This window comes from Hypomesus transpacificus, unplaced genomic scaffold (genome assembly GCF_021917145.1).
Source record: "Hypomesus transpacificus isolate Combined female unplaced genomic scaffold, fHypTra1 scaffold_100, whole genome shotgun sequence".
Taxonomy (NCBI): Eukaryota; Metazoa; Chordata; class Actinopteri; order Osmeriformes; family Osmeridae; genus Hypomesus; species Hypomesus transpacificus.
In genome coordinates this window covers 612,939-626,779 of record NW_025813695.1, presented here as the reverse complement: position 1 = coordinate 626,779, position 13,841 = coordinate 612,939, and the positions used below count along the sequence as shown (strand labels likewise).

General features: G+C 42.0%; 2 protein-coding genes across 8 annotated transcripts in view; one reads left to right on the top strand and one right to left on the bottom strand.

The window, feature by feature from the left end:
• Nucleotides 1-952: 952 nt before the first annotated feature.
• The window catches only part of pigx (phosphatidylinositol glycan anchor biosynthesis, class X), a 50,581-nt gene continuing 37,692 nt past the window's right edge, over nucleotides 953-13,841 (top strand). For all 4 annotated transcript variants that reach the window (XM_047050098.1, XM_047050096.1, XM_047050097.1 and 1 more), the window contains exon 1: nucleotides 953-1,082. In XM_047050098.1, coding sequence (XP_046906054.1) covers nucleotides 1,022-1,082 — 61 coding nt within the window. In that variant the 5' untranslated portion in view covers nucleotides 953-1,021. The remainder of the gene's footprint in view (nucleotides 1,083-13,841) is intronic.
• On the bottom strand, nucleotides 2,448-7,506 carry LOC124487771 (zinc finger protein 862-like). Of its 4 annotated transcripts, none has more exons than XM_047050093.1 (12): nucleotides 6,391-7,506; nucleotides 5,641-5,751; nucleotides 5,308-5,478; nucleotides 5,033-5,208; nucleotides 4,756-4,931; nucleotides 4,507-4,676; nucleotides 4,186-4,424; nucleotides 3,854-4,111; nucleotides 3,541-3,750; nucleotides 3,072-3,305; nucleotides 2,840-2,992; nucleotides 2,448-2,754 (listed from the first exon to the last, which is right to left on the bottom strand). In XM_047050093.1, the coding sequence occupies exons 2-12, from the start codon at nucleotides 5,678-5,680 to the stop codon at nucleotides 2,575-2,577; spliced, it is 2,007 nt and encodes a 668-aa protein (XP_046906049.1). In that variant the 5' UTR covers nucleotides 5,681-5,751; nucleotides 6,391-7,506; the 3' UTR covers nucleotides 2,448-2,574. The 4 variants fall into 4 exon arrangements, with proteins under 4 accessions (XP_046906049.1, XP_046906050.1, XP_046906048.1 ...); XM_047050094.1 differs by having other exon boundaries at nucleotides 5,641-5,748; XM_047050092.1 differs by lacking the exon at nucleotides 6,391-7,506 and adding an exon at nucleotides 5,839-6,384 and having other exon boundaries at nucleotides 5,641-5,748.

Sequence of the window (13,841 nt, the reverse complement as noted above, 5' to 3'; positions counted from 1 at the left end):
GGGCCATGTCCGATACGACGGCATTAAAAGGCAGCGCGGATACGCACACACGCACACCCTCAGCCCATTTGTTGCATGATCAGTGCTGCTGCCCCCCTTCACCATCCCCTTTTCCCCCATGCTGTCTGTATGTTCTATCCATCAAGGGGATTATATATCTCTATTGCTCCCTGCCTCATATGTCATGTATGTATATGTTGCAACGAGGAGGCAGGGAGTGCTTCCCTTAGATCATCCACTCCGCCAAAGTTAAATCTACATGTCCATGTCATGTAACAAACAATATGCTCAAATGTAATACGTGATTGTCTGGACTGAACTGTGTTAATTTTTTCAAAATTGACGATTCACAAAATAGTTTTCTAAATGTAAACAAATAAAACCTGTTTTTGATGAGGTCACCGTCTGCTTTATACTTTTAACATCACTATATTTGCAAATGTTTAAAACTAGAACTAGAAACACTTTCTGTTTCTTAATCTTTCAATCTTTAATACTTTGAACACTTTTAGACTTTTGAAAGTAAATAAGATACTCTTTTCATCACTCCAGTAAGAAAATATTGCAATGCAGAAATAAATATTTTTCTTTTGTGGAGTTATTAAATGCTTTTTCTCACCTACATACTTTCACAACATACTCTCACATTGTTTATTGCACATATCTCTTTTAAAAACGTTTAAAAAGTTCTTCACTATTCATCTTTTCAACTGCTTTCAGCAAACACACACATTTTCTTCAGGAAATGTACCTTTTCTAGTTTTAATTACTCTTCCCAACTGCGAAATGCTGTAGCATAACATGCACTTTTTACTGCTCAGTTGGCTGAGCGGTTAGGGAGTCGGACTATTAATCAGAAAATAAACCCATTCTAATTTGTAGAAACACATGCACACAGACAGATTCCTGGCAGTATTAGAGAGATGACGATTAGGTGGGACCTTTATTTTGAAACTCCTAAAATCATGTTTGGTGCTGGCTTCACAGTAGTCTGTGTATTCCTGAGAGAAGGATTGTTCAGATGTATCCCGTGCTGCTTTTCTGTGTTTATTTATTGTTTTTTTATGGATCAACAAAATCAGGTAAAGTATGGGTATATCTATGAAGCGTAAAGCATATTGCAGCATAAATGCTATTTAATGTGGAGCAGACGTACTCGAAACATACTAGCCGCCTAACTAGAACTAGCCCCTTTTGATAGCTAGCCTAACTTGCTCTAACAATTGACTCGTAAAAATCTACAAAATCCGCCATTTAAGGACTGCAATGAATAATATTTGTAGTTCATGATTCTGATATCAAAATCGGGCAAACCCAGTAAACCATATTACGTTGCCACGACGTAGTCGTAAACGGCCAACAAAAGTTTAGACGTAGCAACGTAGTGAGTTCATAGAGTTAATATAACTAGAGACAGCTACTTCTGTCTTCCAAGATTGCGTCCCCATTCATTTCTATGAAAAGTGCTCAGTGGCAAGCGATAGTGCTAAATGGACCACGCCATCTTTCCAGACCGACTCGTTCGGTCTTGCGCAGAAGCTTGTTCCTAGCTCCGAAACTCGTGCATGCTTGCAACTAGCTGTATACGTCATACTTTGCGACAACCAGTCGCGAGTTTATGAGCTGGAGCTAAGGCATTGCAGAAAACTGTCAGAATGTGGTACAAGTCCGATCAAGAAGCAGATATACACGTTTTTGTATGGACGTTTATTAGACTCTTTATATGAATGGAAATGCATTTGTCAAATGGCAATTCAATGTGCAAAGTGGCAATGCAATCCGCAACTCAAATGGCAAAGCAGTTGTCAAATGGCAATGCAATGTGCAAATGACAATGCAATCTGCAATTCAGTTTGTATTATTTTGAATACAAATTTGAAAGAACGCTTATTGCATTGCATTTCATATTGACACGATTTTTTCGACTCTTAATTCAAATGGCAATTCATTTGTCAAATGGCAATTCAATGTGGTAGCTAAACAGCGCCCCTTGTTGGACCGAATTCTCACTCCCTCGCAGAATTCCACTCCCCTACGCGTGAACACGCAATTTCTTCCTAGCGTTTTGCTATGTGTAGATTGGCGAACCGAGGCGATTTAAGTGTTGAACCTATGGTTCCCTCGATTTAGGCTTTGAGCAAACTGTCAGTAGGCTATTTAATTCATGTTTCATTAAAATATAAGTTATGTTGCGCTGCACTTGAGAGCCTATACGATTTGTATGTCGTGCTACATGTAAAATCTGAATGATTGTCTCACGAAAATAGACGTAGTGTTGAGCTGCACTTGAGAAACGATGTTGATGTTGTGCTACACTGTCCTATTATCGGAATGAGGTAATTGTGAATTAAGTTGTAGTTGCGACTGCTGTTACAGTGTTTCCCACAGATCCAACCTCAATGTGTGGGGGCCGACCGGGGGGGGGGGGGGGGGGGGGGGGGGGGGGGGGGGGGGGGGGGGGGGGGGGGGGGGGGCCTCGTCATATAAAAAAACACATCACTAAATATAGAACTATATTATTCACACTATACACAACTTCCCTAAACTTTAGTACAGTACACGTCACACCCTATACTACTTCTTGTAGCAAAGTCTGCAACTTTTGTTGGAGCAACGTATTTTGCGGGGCTTGCTAAAAAAAGTTTCTAATGCCCTATTATACGGGAAGGCTTCAGGAGATGGTCCATTGATGGAGATCCTCAGGCAAGCTGCCAGGTGTTCTCTCTGTAGTTGGTTCCTGAGGTCTGTTTTCACCTGAAGATAAAGCAAAATGCTAATTATTAACAATACAAACTGCAACAATATAAAGACGTTGGGAATTTCAATGTATTGCTATTACTCTGTTCATTGTGGAGAAATCCCGTTCGCAGTTGACTGAGGAAACAGGGATAACCAGAGCAATGCTCGCAAGAAGGCTCAGGCAGGGGTAGAGGTTGGCCCACTCATCAAATTCACTTGCCAGTAAACTCAAGAGCTCCTCCTGGTTCTTGTTCTTGAAAGATAAGGGTTTGTCATGGCATTAGTGTGTGTGTGTGTTGTGAGTGAACAGTCAGGTCAATTCACTCACTCACCTTGAATATCCCAGTAAGGACATGGTTCTTGAACGAGAGCCACTCCTGAACTACTTCCTTCTCATGTTGAGGGCAACATTTCCTTGAAAGAGTCTGCAGATGAGCGATATTCACTGTGTCATCTTTTAGAGTAGCTGACTGTGGCCCCAAGACATGGAAGGCTCCAAGGATGTCCAGATTATGGAATCTCTTCTCCAGATTTTTTACCAGGCCGGTTATGTACGGGTGAATGATCTACAATTACAAGATTGGCATCTTTTTAGGAAGAGCCTACACTCAGTTTTGATAATACTCATCAATGGCCAAACCAGACAATATGTTCAGTTCAGGATTAATAATTATCTTGAAAAAAGTTTTGAAATGTGGCATTTAGGCCTGCACTAATTAATTTTTAATTTTGTCATGTGAAGACAGTGAAGCTCACCTAACAAGAGTGCTGTACTCATGCACTAAGCAAATGATAATTTACCTCTCGCTGGAATCTGGCCCATTTCCCCACCCGTGACTCATCTTGGACCTCTCGCCCTCTCCTATCCCTCTCCTCCTCGTGCTGAATGTTAAAGGCTCCAAGTCCTTGGGGATCATCAAGATCCTCATGGAGGCGAGACAAGAAGGATCCAGGGAGTGGAGTTTGTCCAGCCTCATTTATATTTTTTAGAGTCTGGATTGTCACAGGAACCTAAATTTAAAAAAAAAAATTCCTGCCATTTAGTGCATGCAAACAATAATTTCAATGCATCACATCAAGCAGATTTGAATTAGATTGTGCACATTTATCATACCTGCTCTTTGATATGTAAGAAATTAACATGTGCTTTCTGAAAGATTTTAGAGAGGCAGGCGAGGTGGGGCAAAACATCGGCCTGGAGGTACACGGCAGCCACAAATCTGTACGTAGCACAGAATGTGTAGAGTCCCTTTGCCCCAGGACATTTGCGCACCTCTGCCTCCTCTGCCAAGGCTCCAAGGACGGCACTCAGGTTCCTCTGTAGGGTCTCAATGGCCTTGTGCTGTGAGAGCCAGCGTGTGTCCTTCACTTCCTGTAGATGTCATATGCAATAATGATTAGTTATGAATAGACAGAAGATAACTATTAGTATCAGAATAATATTACCTTAAGCTTCAAGTCACTGACACCCAGGGTTATGGATGCAGCCTTGAGAGTGGCAGTACGATTTGCACTGTTTCTAAAATACAGGTAGAGGTCCTGCAAGTGGTTTCTGAAAGTGGCCATGTATTTCACATCATTTGATGCATCTTTGCAGGCAAGGGCCAGTCTGTGGGCAGCACAGGCCACGGTCACAAGTTTGGGGAAGCTGTCAGTTAGCTGCTTTGCAACCCCATTCAAACGCCCTAGATTTAAAAAAACAACATTTAGTCACAATATTTAGGGATTCAACCGCCAAGATACTCTCACATGGTTTAAAATAATTACCTGTCATTACGGCTGCCCCATCAGTCCCGAGCCCATACAGCCTCTCTGTTGGGATACCTTTCTCTAGTAGCACTTTTTTAACAGCTGACACAATGGTGTCAGCTTTTCCATCCGGAACAGTGACAAGATCCAGAAATTGGTTCACTACTTTTCCCTCTTTATCCATGTATCTGTGAGAAAAGCATTTAGTATCCACAGTTCTTCAACAGGGACCGACATGTAAATCTGACAAAGAAAATAAATGCATACCTGACATGCAGATCGAGCTGCCTGGACACAGACACATCTGTGCTTTCGTCTATTTCCAGGCTAATTGCCTGTGATGCTCTTATGGCCATCAGAATAGGCTCCTCAATTTCATGAGATAAAATCTCAAGCATCTCATCAATTATTCTATGAGACCTGTAATTGTTCCTGTGGTCAATCTAGACATTGGGAAAGGGAACAAATGTATAGTCATTAAAGTAAAGATTAAATGAATTTTTAAATAATAGGTGACATTTATCTTACGGTTTAGGTGTGTTACCTTTAACTTCTTAAAGTAATCACAGCCCAAAAGCTCTGCCAGGCTCAGAAGCTTTGAGTAGTTGGTGTGGTGGGCCTTTTCATTTTTTACCAGCCAATAGAGACACTTGAAGCCACCAATGACGGCCTCGTGCTCTAGCACAATAGTAGGCTCAAACGAGTCCATTACAGAGACACCTGTTAATGCCAAAATTGTTAGAAAATAATTTGGGCGTATACTAAATGAAGTTATATTATTATTATTATATATGATCTGCTATTGGACTCAGAAATTACCGGATGCAAGTGATGCCTGGCATCTGATGCTTTCCTGGTGGTGCTCTTTGGTGATGTGCCGCTCCAAATAGTCTTGCCTGTAGGTATTGGCCCCGAACTCAACAAAAGCCCTCTTTGTGGCACCTTTCTTGGGTGCAGGCTTGTGATGCCTGCACAGTCTACAAAACATCCCTTAAAAGTACATTGATAATTAATGAAATTAGTTAAATAGACATTCCACAGTCACACTTCACATTTATTACATAAATAATAATCATATAAAACGAATAATCAATACAAATATAGTTCAGATTATTTGTAAAGGATAGAATAGTATCCAGGCATTAAGTTTACCATGCTGTGTGTGGTACAACCATGGCTTGAACTGAAGCATGTTCAACCACTCAGGGTTGAATCCAGTGCCCCTGTGTTTGGTGCCTTTGGATGTTGCCAAAGTCCTGTCTGCTAGAAACAGAAGAATATAAATGATTTCCCTTGTCCTGGAACCTGCTTTCTTACCTGCCTGTGTCCACATCTGTTTGTACACCTTACCTGTTGTTTCAGCAGTCTCTCTCACAGCAGCATGGATGCCGTCATCCTCTCCTACTCTTTCTTCAAGGCCTAAAGAAACTATTTCTTTCTCTCCCTGACCCTGTCTTTTTGACTGAGCAGCACTGGTTGAAGCCTGAAATATTGTAAACAAATTAATAACAAAACTAATTACTATACTGGTCGGACTGTTCAGCGCTGTTTCAGACTGATACCTCCGGTTCTGGCTGGTCCTCATCCTCAATACGTGCCTTTTTCACAAAGTACTTTTCTATACTCATCTGAATTGAAGCAGCAAACATTGTGTTAAAGTAAAAACATTACATAATATTATTTATAATACGTTTATTGATTCACAGGTGCTACATATAACCTAGCATAATGTTTTTACCTCGACAACCCAACTGCATTTTACCGAAAACTTGCGACCAGATAACTTTCAGGGAATCGCTTGTTTTCTAAGGGTCGGGTCGGGACTCCAACAATACACTGACAACATTGTATTGAAATATAATATTTTTTATAGCACTTTTTATTGTGTAAAGAGATACCAACCTTTCGTAAACTTTCGCCAGCCGTCTTCTCTGCACCAAATAGGCCAAATAGGATGATCTCGTTTTCATGACACGCGAGACAGACGTGGTGTGCACGGAGGGGAGGGGCTGTTTGTGCGTTTGTATGTGAGACGCGTGAGTGACAGACACTGAGGGAGAGGAAATGCAACTGAACGAGTACGCTGCGTGTACGTAATAGCGTAAAAAAAACGAAACTCAATGTGTGGCGGCCGGTGTTTAACCTGTGGCGCACCGCCACGAAATAGTCTATGTGTGGGAAACACTGCTGTTATCATTGTCACTGTCTGGTTAAAGCGAGCAATCCTTCTTTGTATTCATTTGTACATATCACTTTTAGTAAAACTAATATCTTCTGATTCTTGATTACGTTGTTGGCTACTTGCTATTATAGGCTACTTACTAAAAAAGTTCTAAAAAGGCCCCTGCTCACAGGTCCCTCCTACCAGAATTCAACTTCTATTTCCCTCTCAGTAAACTACTTGCCACACAACTGTTTTGTGTTTACAATCATATCAATTTTATAGATCCTGCTTCCCACAGCCTAGTTAGTATCTTCTAACTTGCAATGTACGGTGCTTGGTTTTAGTACGCCAAGTCTGGACCTTCCCTATGTGACTGGCTAGTGAAAAACATATAAAAAATGATGACATTTTGATTGGTTCCATCACATTTATTTTAAACAAAAAAACTATAATGATATATTTAACAAAAGGTAGAAAAAAAGACACAAATTGTGATAATTTAAATAAGAGTTTTAACAAGTTTGTGGCTTGATCATGAAAACAGATCAGGGCTGTTTACGGCAGGCAGCACAGACATATTCCTGTCAGTTGGATTTGAGAACAACACTGATGGAACCATCTGAGGCAGCTGTCACAGCCAACCTGAGATTTTGGATAAACATTAAGGCAAATTTGTGGAATGATAATGAATGATCAAACATTAGGAATGGCAAAAACTGTCACTGTCACCTATAATAACATTACCTCTTTTACAAAGAAACACCAATACTTCATTATAAATGTGTCTAGTAGTGATAAAAGTATTGTATTCAATACCTACCAGTTGATAAACTATTACCCAGTGAGTGCCGCCACTGGGGGGGGGGGGATTTTGGTAGGTATGAAAAAGAGTGTTGCCAAAATCCTACTCCCCTTCTAACTTTTACATTTTTGCAACTAGTATCAAAAGCTCACTTTACAGGGCATGAGGAGCCACCAAAATAAGTTGGAGGTGTGTCAAATCGTATAGTCCCAAGATATGAGGGGGGGAGGATTTCGGCAGGTATGATGTTATTCACCATCATCCCTGTGCCCAAAAAGCCAAGGCCAACAGGACATAATGACTACAGACCCGTCGCCCTGACCTCTGTCGTAATGAAGTATTTTGAGCACCTGGTGCTGGCACACCTCAAGTCCATCACAAACCCTCTCCTGGACCCCCTGCAGTTTGCCTACAGAGCCAACAGGTCTGTGGACGACGCAGTTAACATGGCCCTCCACTTCACCCTACAGCACCTGGACTCCCCAGCATCCTACGCTAGGATCCTGTTTGTGGACTTCAGCTCTGCCTTCAACACCATCATCCCCACCCTGCTTCAGGACAAGCTCTCCCAGCTGAAGCTCTCCCGGTACACCAACAGCTGCACCTCCAGTCCTCCATCCGTCAAACTCGAAGTTGGCGGACGACACCACCCTCATTGGGCTCATCTCTGACGGGTCTGATTACAGCTGGGAAGCTGACAACCTGGTGCAGCCAGAACAACTTGGAGCTCAATGCTCTTAAGACAGTGGAGATGGTTGTGGACTTCAGGAAGAACACAGCCCCACTCACCCCCATCACCCTGTGCGACTCCCCAGTCAACACTGTGGAGTCCTTCCGCTTCCTGGGGACTATCCTCTCCCAGGACCTCAAGTGGGAACTGAACATCAGCTCCCTCACCAAGAAAGCACTTCCTGTACTTCCTACAGCAGCTGAAGAAATTCAACCTGCCAAAGACAATGATGGTGCACTTCTACACAGAAGTGCACCATCCTCACCTCCATCCTCACCTCCTCCCTCACCATCTGGAACGTTGCTGCTACTGCCAAGGACAAGAGCAGACTGCAACGTATCATCCACAGTGCTGAGAAGGTGATCGGATACAATCCATTCTCGAGGACCTGCACACCTCAAGGATCCTGAGGCGAGCAAGGAAGATTGTGGCCGACTCCTCCAACCCTGGACACACTGTTTCAGCCACTCCCCTCTGTCAGAAGGCTGCGGTCCATCAGGACCAATGCCACACGTCTTCCCATCCGCTGTTGGCCTTTTCAACAAGGCCATGGGCTCACACTGACTTTAATCACAATCTGCACAATGACACCTTGCCACATTGCAGTTTGCACTATATTACACTATTTGTATATTTTGTACTATTTGTAGTTTTTAAAACAATTTTTATTTTGTAAATTATGGCTACTTTATATTTTATATTTATTATAAATCCTCTTAGTATTAGCTAGACCACATATTTAAGTTTTACGGTTCCTTTATGTTTAATGTATGCACCTTCCTGCCAAAGTAAATTCCTTGTCTGTGCAAACTTTCATGGCGATTAAAACCCTTTATGATTCTGATGAAAAACAGTGTTGCCAAAATCCTACTCCCCCAGTCAGTTAAAAAGAAATACTGAATTGTTGCATCATTAAAAAGTTGATTCAATTAGCAGTTGATTTTTAGGATTGTTAAATTGGTGAGGTAGCATGTGAGATAAAGAGAATTCATACACAGTAGCCTACTGCAATGCATACAAGGTGCAAGTGCAGCTCAACACTATGTCTATTTTCGTGAGACAATCATTCAGATTTTACATGTAGCATGACATACACATCGTATAGGCTCTGAAGTGCAGTGCAACATAACTTATATTTTAATGAAACATGAATTAAATAGCCTTCTGACAGTTTGCTCAAAGCCTAAGTCGAGGGAACCATAGGTTCAACACTTAAATCGCCTCGGTTCGCCAATCTACACATAGCAATACGCTAGGAAGGCAGTGCGCGTTCACGCGTAGGGAGTGGAATTCTGCGAGGAAGTAAGAATTCGGTCCAACAGGGGGCGCTGTTTAGCTACCACATTGAATTTCCATTTGAATAAAGAGTCGAAAAAACTGTGTCAATATGAAATGCAATGCAATAAGCGTTCATTCAAATTTTTATTCAAAATAATAGAAACTTGCGGATTGAATTGTCATTTGCACATAGAATTGCCATTTGACAACTGCTTTTCCGTTCAAGTCTTTTATTTGTCAGATGCACAGAACAACACAAGGTTAGACTGTGCACTGAAATTCTTAAGACAAGACAACGCAAGCACCTGGCATAACATAACATAACATATAAGTACACGGAACAAATGTACATCTATGCTGAGCTTAGATAAGTGAATTTCCTAAATATACAGATAGCCATAAATAAACAACTATACTAACCCTAACACTAAAACTTCCTAAATTACAGATAACAATAAATAGTACGCTATACTAACCCTAATGCACAAAAAACCTGTTTCAACCCTATAACCTATTCTAACCTAAGTGGAGTACAGTGCAATAGTGCAAATTTGCAGATCAGTGACTATGTCAATGACCAAACAGGAGCCTGGTGGCGAGGTACAGTGAGGTACAGTAGTGCAATGTTACTGAAAGAGCAACCAGTAGCTGAAAGTGACAGTGTATAAGTGACTAGTGTGCAGTAAAATGTCTATATCAGTGTCCATTAAGAAGCCTGATGACCCTTGGGTAGAAACTGTTGTCCAGTCTGCGTGTGCGCGACCGGATGCTGCGGTAACGCCTGCCAGAAGGCAACGGGGTAAAGAGACTGAAGGATGGGTGGGAACAGTCTCTTAGAATCCTGCTGGCTTTCCTTAGGCAACGTGTGTGGTAGGTGTCCTGTAGGGCTGGGAGCTTCCTGCCGATGATGAACTCAGCAGAATGGACCACACTTCGTAGGGCCTTGCGGTCCCGGTCTGTGCAGCTCCCATACCACACTGTGATACAACCAGTCAGAATGCTCTCTATAGTGCATCTGTAAAAGTTAGTGAGGATGACTGAGTCCATACCAAACTTCTTCAGTCTCCTCAGGAAGAAGAGGCGCTTACGGGCCGCTTTGACAACATTCGAATAAAGAGTCTAATAAACTTCCATATTTTTTTGCCGTTTCCACTCTACTTCCTGAACTGCTCCCCTATATGCAATCCACTTCCGTTCTGGCGGGCTGGGTATGTTTTGCTAGCTAGCTCCATTGTGCCGGCAAAGCACTGATATCGCAGTGACAAAGAGGATATCAAATGTACAACATGAAGAAAAGTGGTTCGGGAACGACGTGTGCAGTAGTTGGTTGCAAACACTCGAGAAAGCACCTGAACGAGTGGTTAGATAGAGTGCTACGACCAATTTTAAAACCTAGAATCGCCTCTAGCCTGTTACGGTGCATGTCCACTACAGCGGATCGGGCGGCGAGTGGGCGTCGGATTCCAATTCATTTTCAATGAAACCGGGCGGAATCCGTTTTCATTGAAAATGGATTGGAAGCCGACGCCCACTCGCCGCCCGCTCCGCTGTAGTGGACTTTATGTAAATGAGGAGCGTGAAAACGCTAGCGTTGGCCAATCAGGTTGGTTTCTTGTTTCTTGGAATGTAGCAACTGTTGCTCATGGTAAACATTTCTAGGTTTGACAATTTCAAGATGAAAGAGCAACTCATCGTATGTGTGTTTACACACTCATTCTTGTTTTATACGCCTCTATATGATTAAAGAGACGTTAACAAAAAATGTATACCTGGCGCAGGGTTGCCGAGGTTGTCGGTGTCCCTGGTGTGTTAAATTCAGTCTCGTCACTTTAGCTAGCGACAGGAACACCTATATATCAATAATGATCGCTATTGTAAATACATGAACCCAAGTCTGCACACTTGTCCATGACACCGTTTTACACAAACTACAACAGTGACCTTAGAGAACTACAACTCTGTATTAACATTTTTAACACGCCCCCGAGCGTGGTGCACTGTGGGAAGGCCAGCGGTGCAGAGCGGTAAAAAACGCTGCAGTTTGAACGCACCGTTATACTACAGTAGTATGCTTATTGCTTGTAGGCTATTCACATTTTGTTGGTGTTCCTTTGTCCTATTTTTGCAGTAGATTTAATAATTAAACATTGATATGTGGATATAATAATTCAGAAGGACAATAAATCTTGTCCTTCTGAAGTTGTTAAATTGAATAGGCTGAACATCAACATGTAACGTCACGTATAGCCTAGAAATTCCAAACGAATTAGCTTTCAATTTTACGTATGCCTAGGCTACTTGGACCTAGCCTGGTCCTAACCAGACCCTCGTACATTTAATTTGTACAGAGGGTCTGGGATCGCTCCATTGACAAGCGTTAACTTCCTTGAAGGCGGGTACTCTGTTGAAGTTTAAAACTATTGGATCTGCCCAGAGCCACTCTGATCTGCCATAACCAATCACTAGCGTTCGCCTTAGCCAACTCCTTCACAATGGAGCTAGCTGCCGCAGCTGGAAAATGAAACTTTTCCTGAACCCCGTGGGGAGGAGGGCCACAACATCATGACCACCAACAAAACTCAGCAAGGATTGTTCTTGCTCCGGCTTTAACTTATGGATATTCGGCAGCGTTGCCACAACCGCAGAATAGCTTTGCTCGCATCTTTCTCCGCCGCCATTACTGAACTACAACTCAAACTAGTGCACGACATCAACGTCATCGTTCTCAGCCACTCCCTCTGTTCGCTGATTGGACCTACAAAAAAGTTGTTTCTGAAAACCGACTGATGCACTGAAATCCCAGACCTAATACAGAAGTTAAATCTAAATTGAGCTGAAGTACATAGGAGGGCAGAGCCAGGCTACGTTGGACCGTGTCCTGGCAAGAAATGAAGAACATAATGCTACATGTTTTGCCAGGATAACTGGCAAGACCATTGAATGTTCATGATGTTCTTGTGTGTTTATTCCTTTGACTGGGTACAACAACGCGATCAGTCAACCGACAATAACAGTTTTTAATGTCGGTAAACTTCTGTCTGACATGTGTGGCATCCTTTAGCCAAATAATTAGCCAAAATTTTGCTGAGAGATTGAAGAGCTAGACAACAAATGTTCTAATGAATCACCGACTATGACTAAGTCATCTTCTGACATTGCCTTTGCTCCATGTTAATAGTGTCCATTAGGGATGGGCATAATTAATCGACGATCGATTATCGATCATTAAGAATTTAGTCGATAACATTATTTGTTCATCGATAAAACTAATGCGTGTTCTGTTGCGTAGTGTGAGTCTTGAAGGATTGCAATGGATTTCGCTATGTGGCAGCAATTAGCTAAACATTTTACCAACTGAAGCCAATGTTTGGAAAAAAACGCCACAGGCCTACTCAATTACCGGCGAGTTTCCATGTAGCTATTTCAAAAGTAAATATGAAGAGGTCACGGCGAAGTGTAGCGTGAGACCATATTGACTAAAAAATTCCTTTGTTCACTGCAAAGCTGAGTATAAATACAACTCCTCCACGACTCAAATGATGTACCACTTGAAGAATGTACATCCGACCCTTGTTAGTGGCGGTGCATCCTGCTCTTGGTGCTAGCACGGAGGAGCTGCGATGCACAACGAGCAGAGAAAATTACCCAACAGATCTGTAAGTCCATCGAGATGGATATGCTACCCTTAAGTATTGTTGAGGGCAAAGGTTTTTATGAAGCTTTGTTAATTAGCCGGAAAAAAACGAGGGTCAGTTGTGTTTGAACACAGGCTTCTAGCTGTCGGCTCCGCTTCTAGGAGTTACAGAAATAGTTGTTTTTCTTGTAATACCTAGTAAGGGGTCCCATTATCGTCCACCTAGTTCTCGACGCTCGTTAGCAATGTTACCAACATGTCGTTATACTACAAATTAAAAGCGTTAGGCCTATGTCACAGCATTATACTTTAATATATAGATACACACCTATATTATAACATTCCGGTATTGAAATCCAATCCGGATATGCCTAGAAATGTTACTTTCCTGATTTTAGCAGTTAGCCAGGGGGTCCGAGTTATCATCCACCCAACCACTTTCAATGGAGAATTGTCAGTTTGTGCTGCGGAAGGAACTCAAATCTCGAAGTAAGAAACTGTAATTTGGTGTGCAGCATAATAAGATGTGTACATATCGATGAGTTACTTTCTTTCGTTGCTGCTGCATATTTTCTTTAAGAAATTAACGGAAGAAACGGTTGTGGACGATAATGGGGCCCCGAACGTTGGAGATTTAGAGTGGACGATAATAAGGCCCTTTACACAGATCTCAATGCGGAAACACGCTGTGTATTTTCACTGCATTTTAATATAGCCTATAAATTGTGAATTTTAATATAAAAAT

Bases quoted from the DNA above. Each gene is read 5' to 3' on its own strand.
- LOC124487771 (XM_047050091.1), bottom strand. From the start codon at position 6,073: ATGAGGACCAGCCAGAACCGGAGGTATCAGTCTGAAACAGCGCTGAAC. The intron at 3,751-3,853 runs GTATGATAAATG...TTTTAAATTTAG, and splicing joins TCTTACATATCAAAGAGCAG to GTTCCTGTGACAATCCAGAC. The intron at 2,755-2,839 runs GTAATAGCAATA...CTTTATCTTCAG, and splicing joins ATTTCTCCACAATGAACAGA to GTGAAAACAGACCTCAGGAA.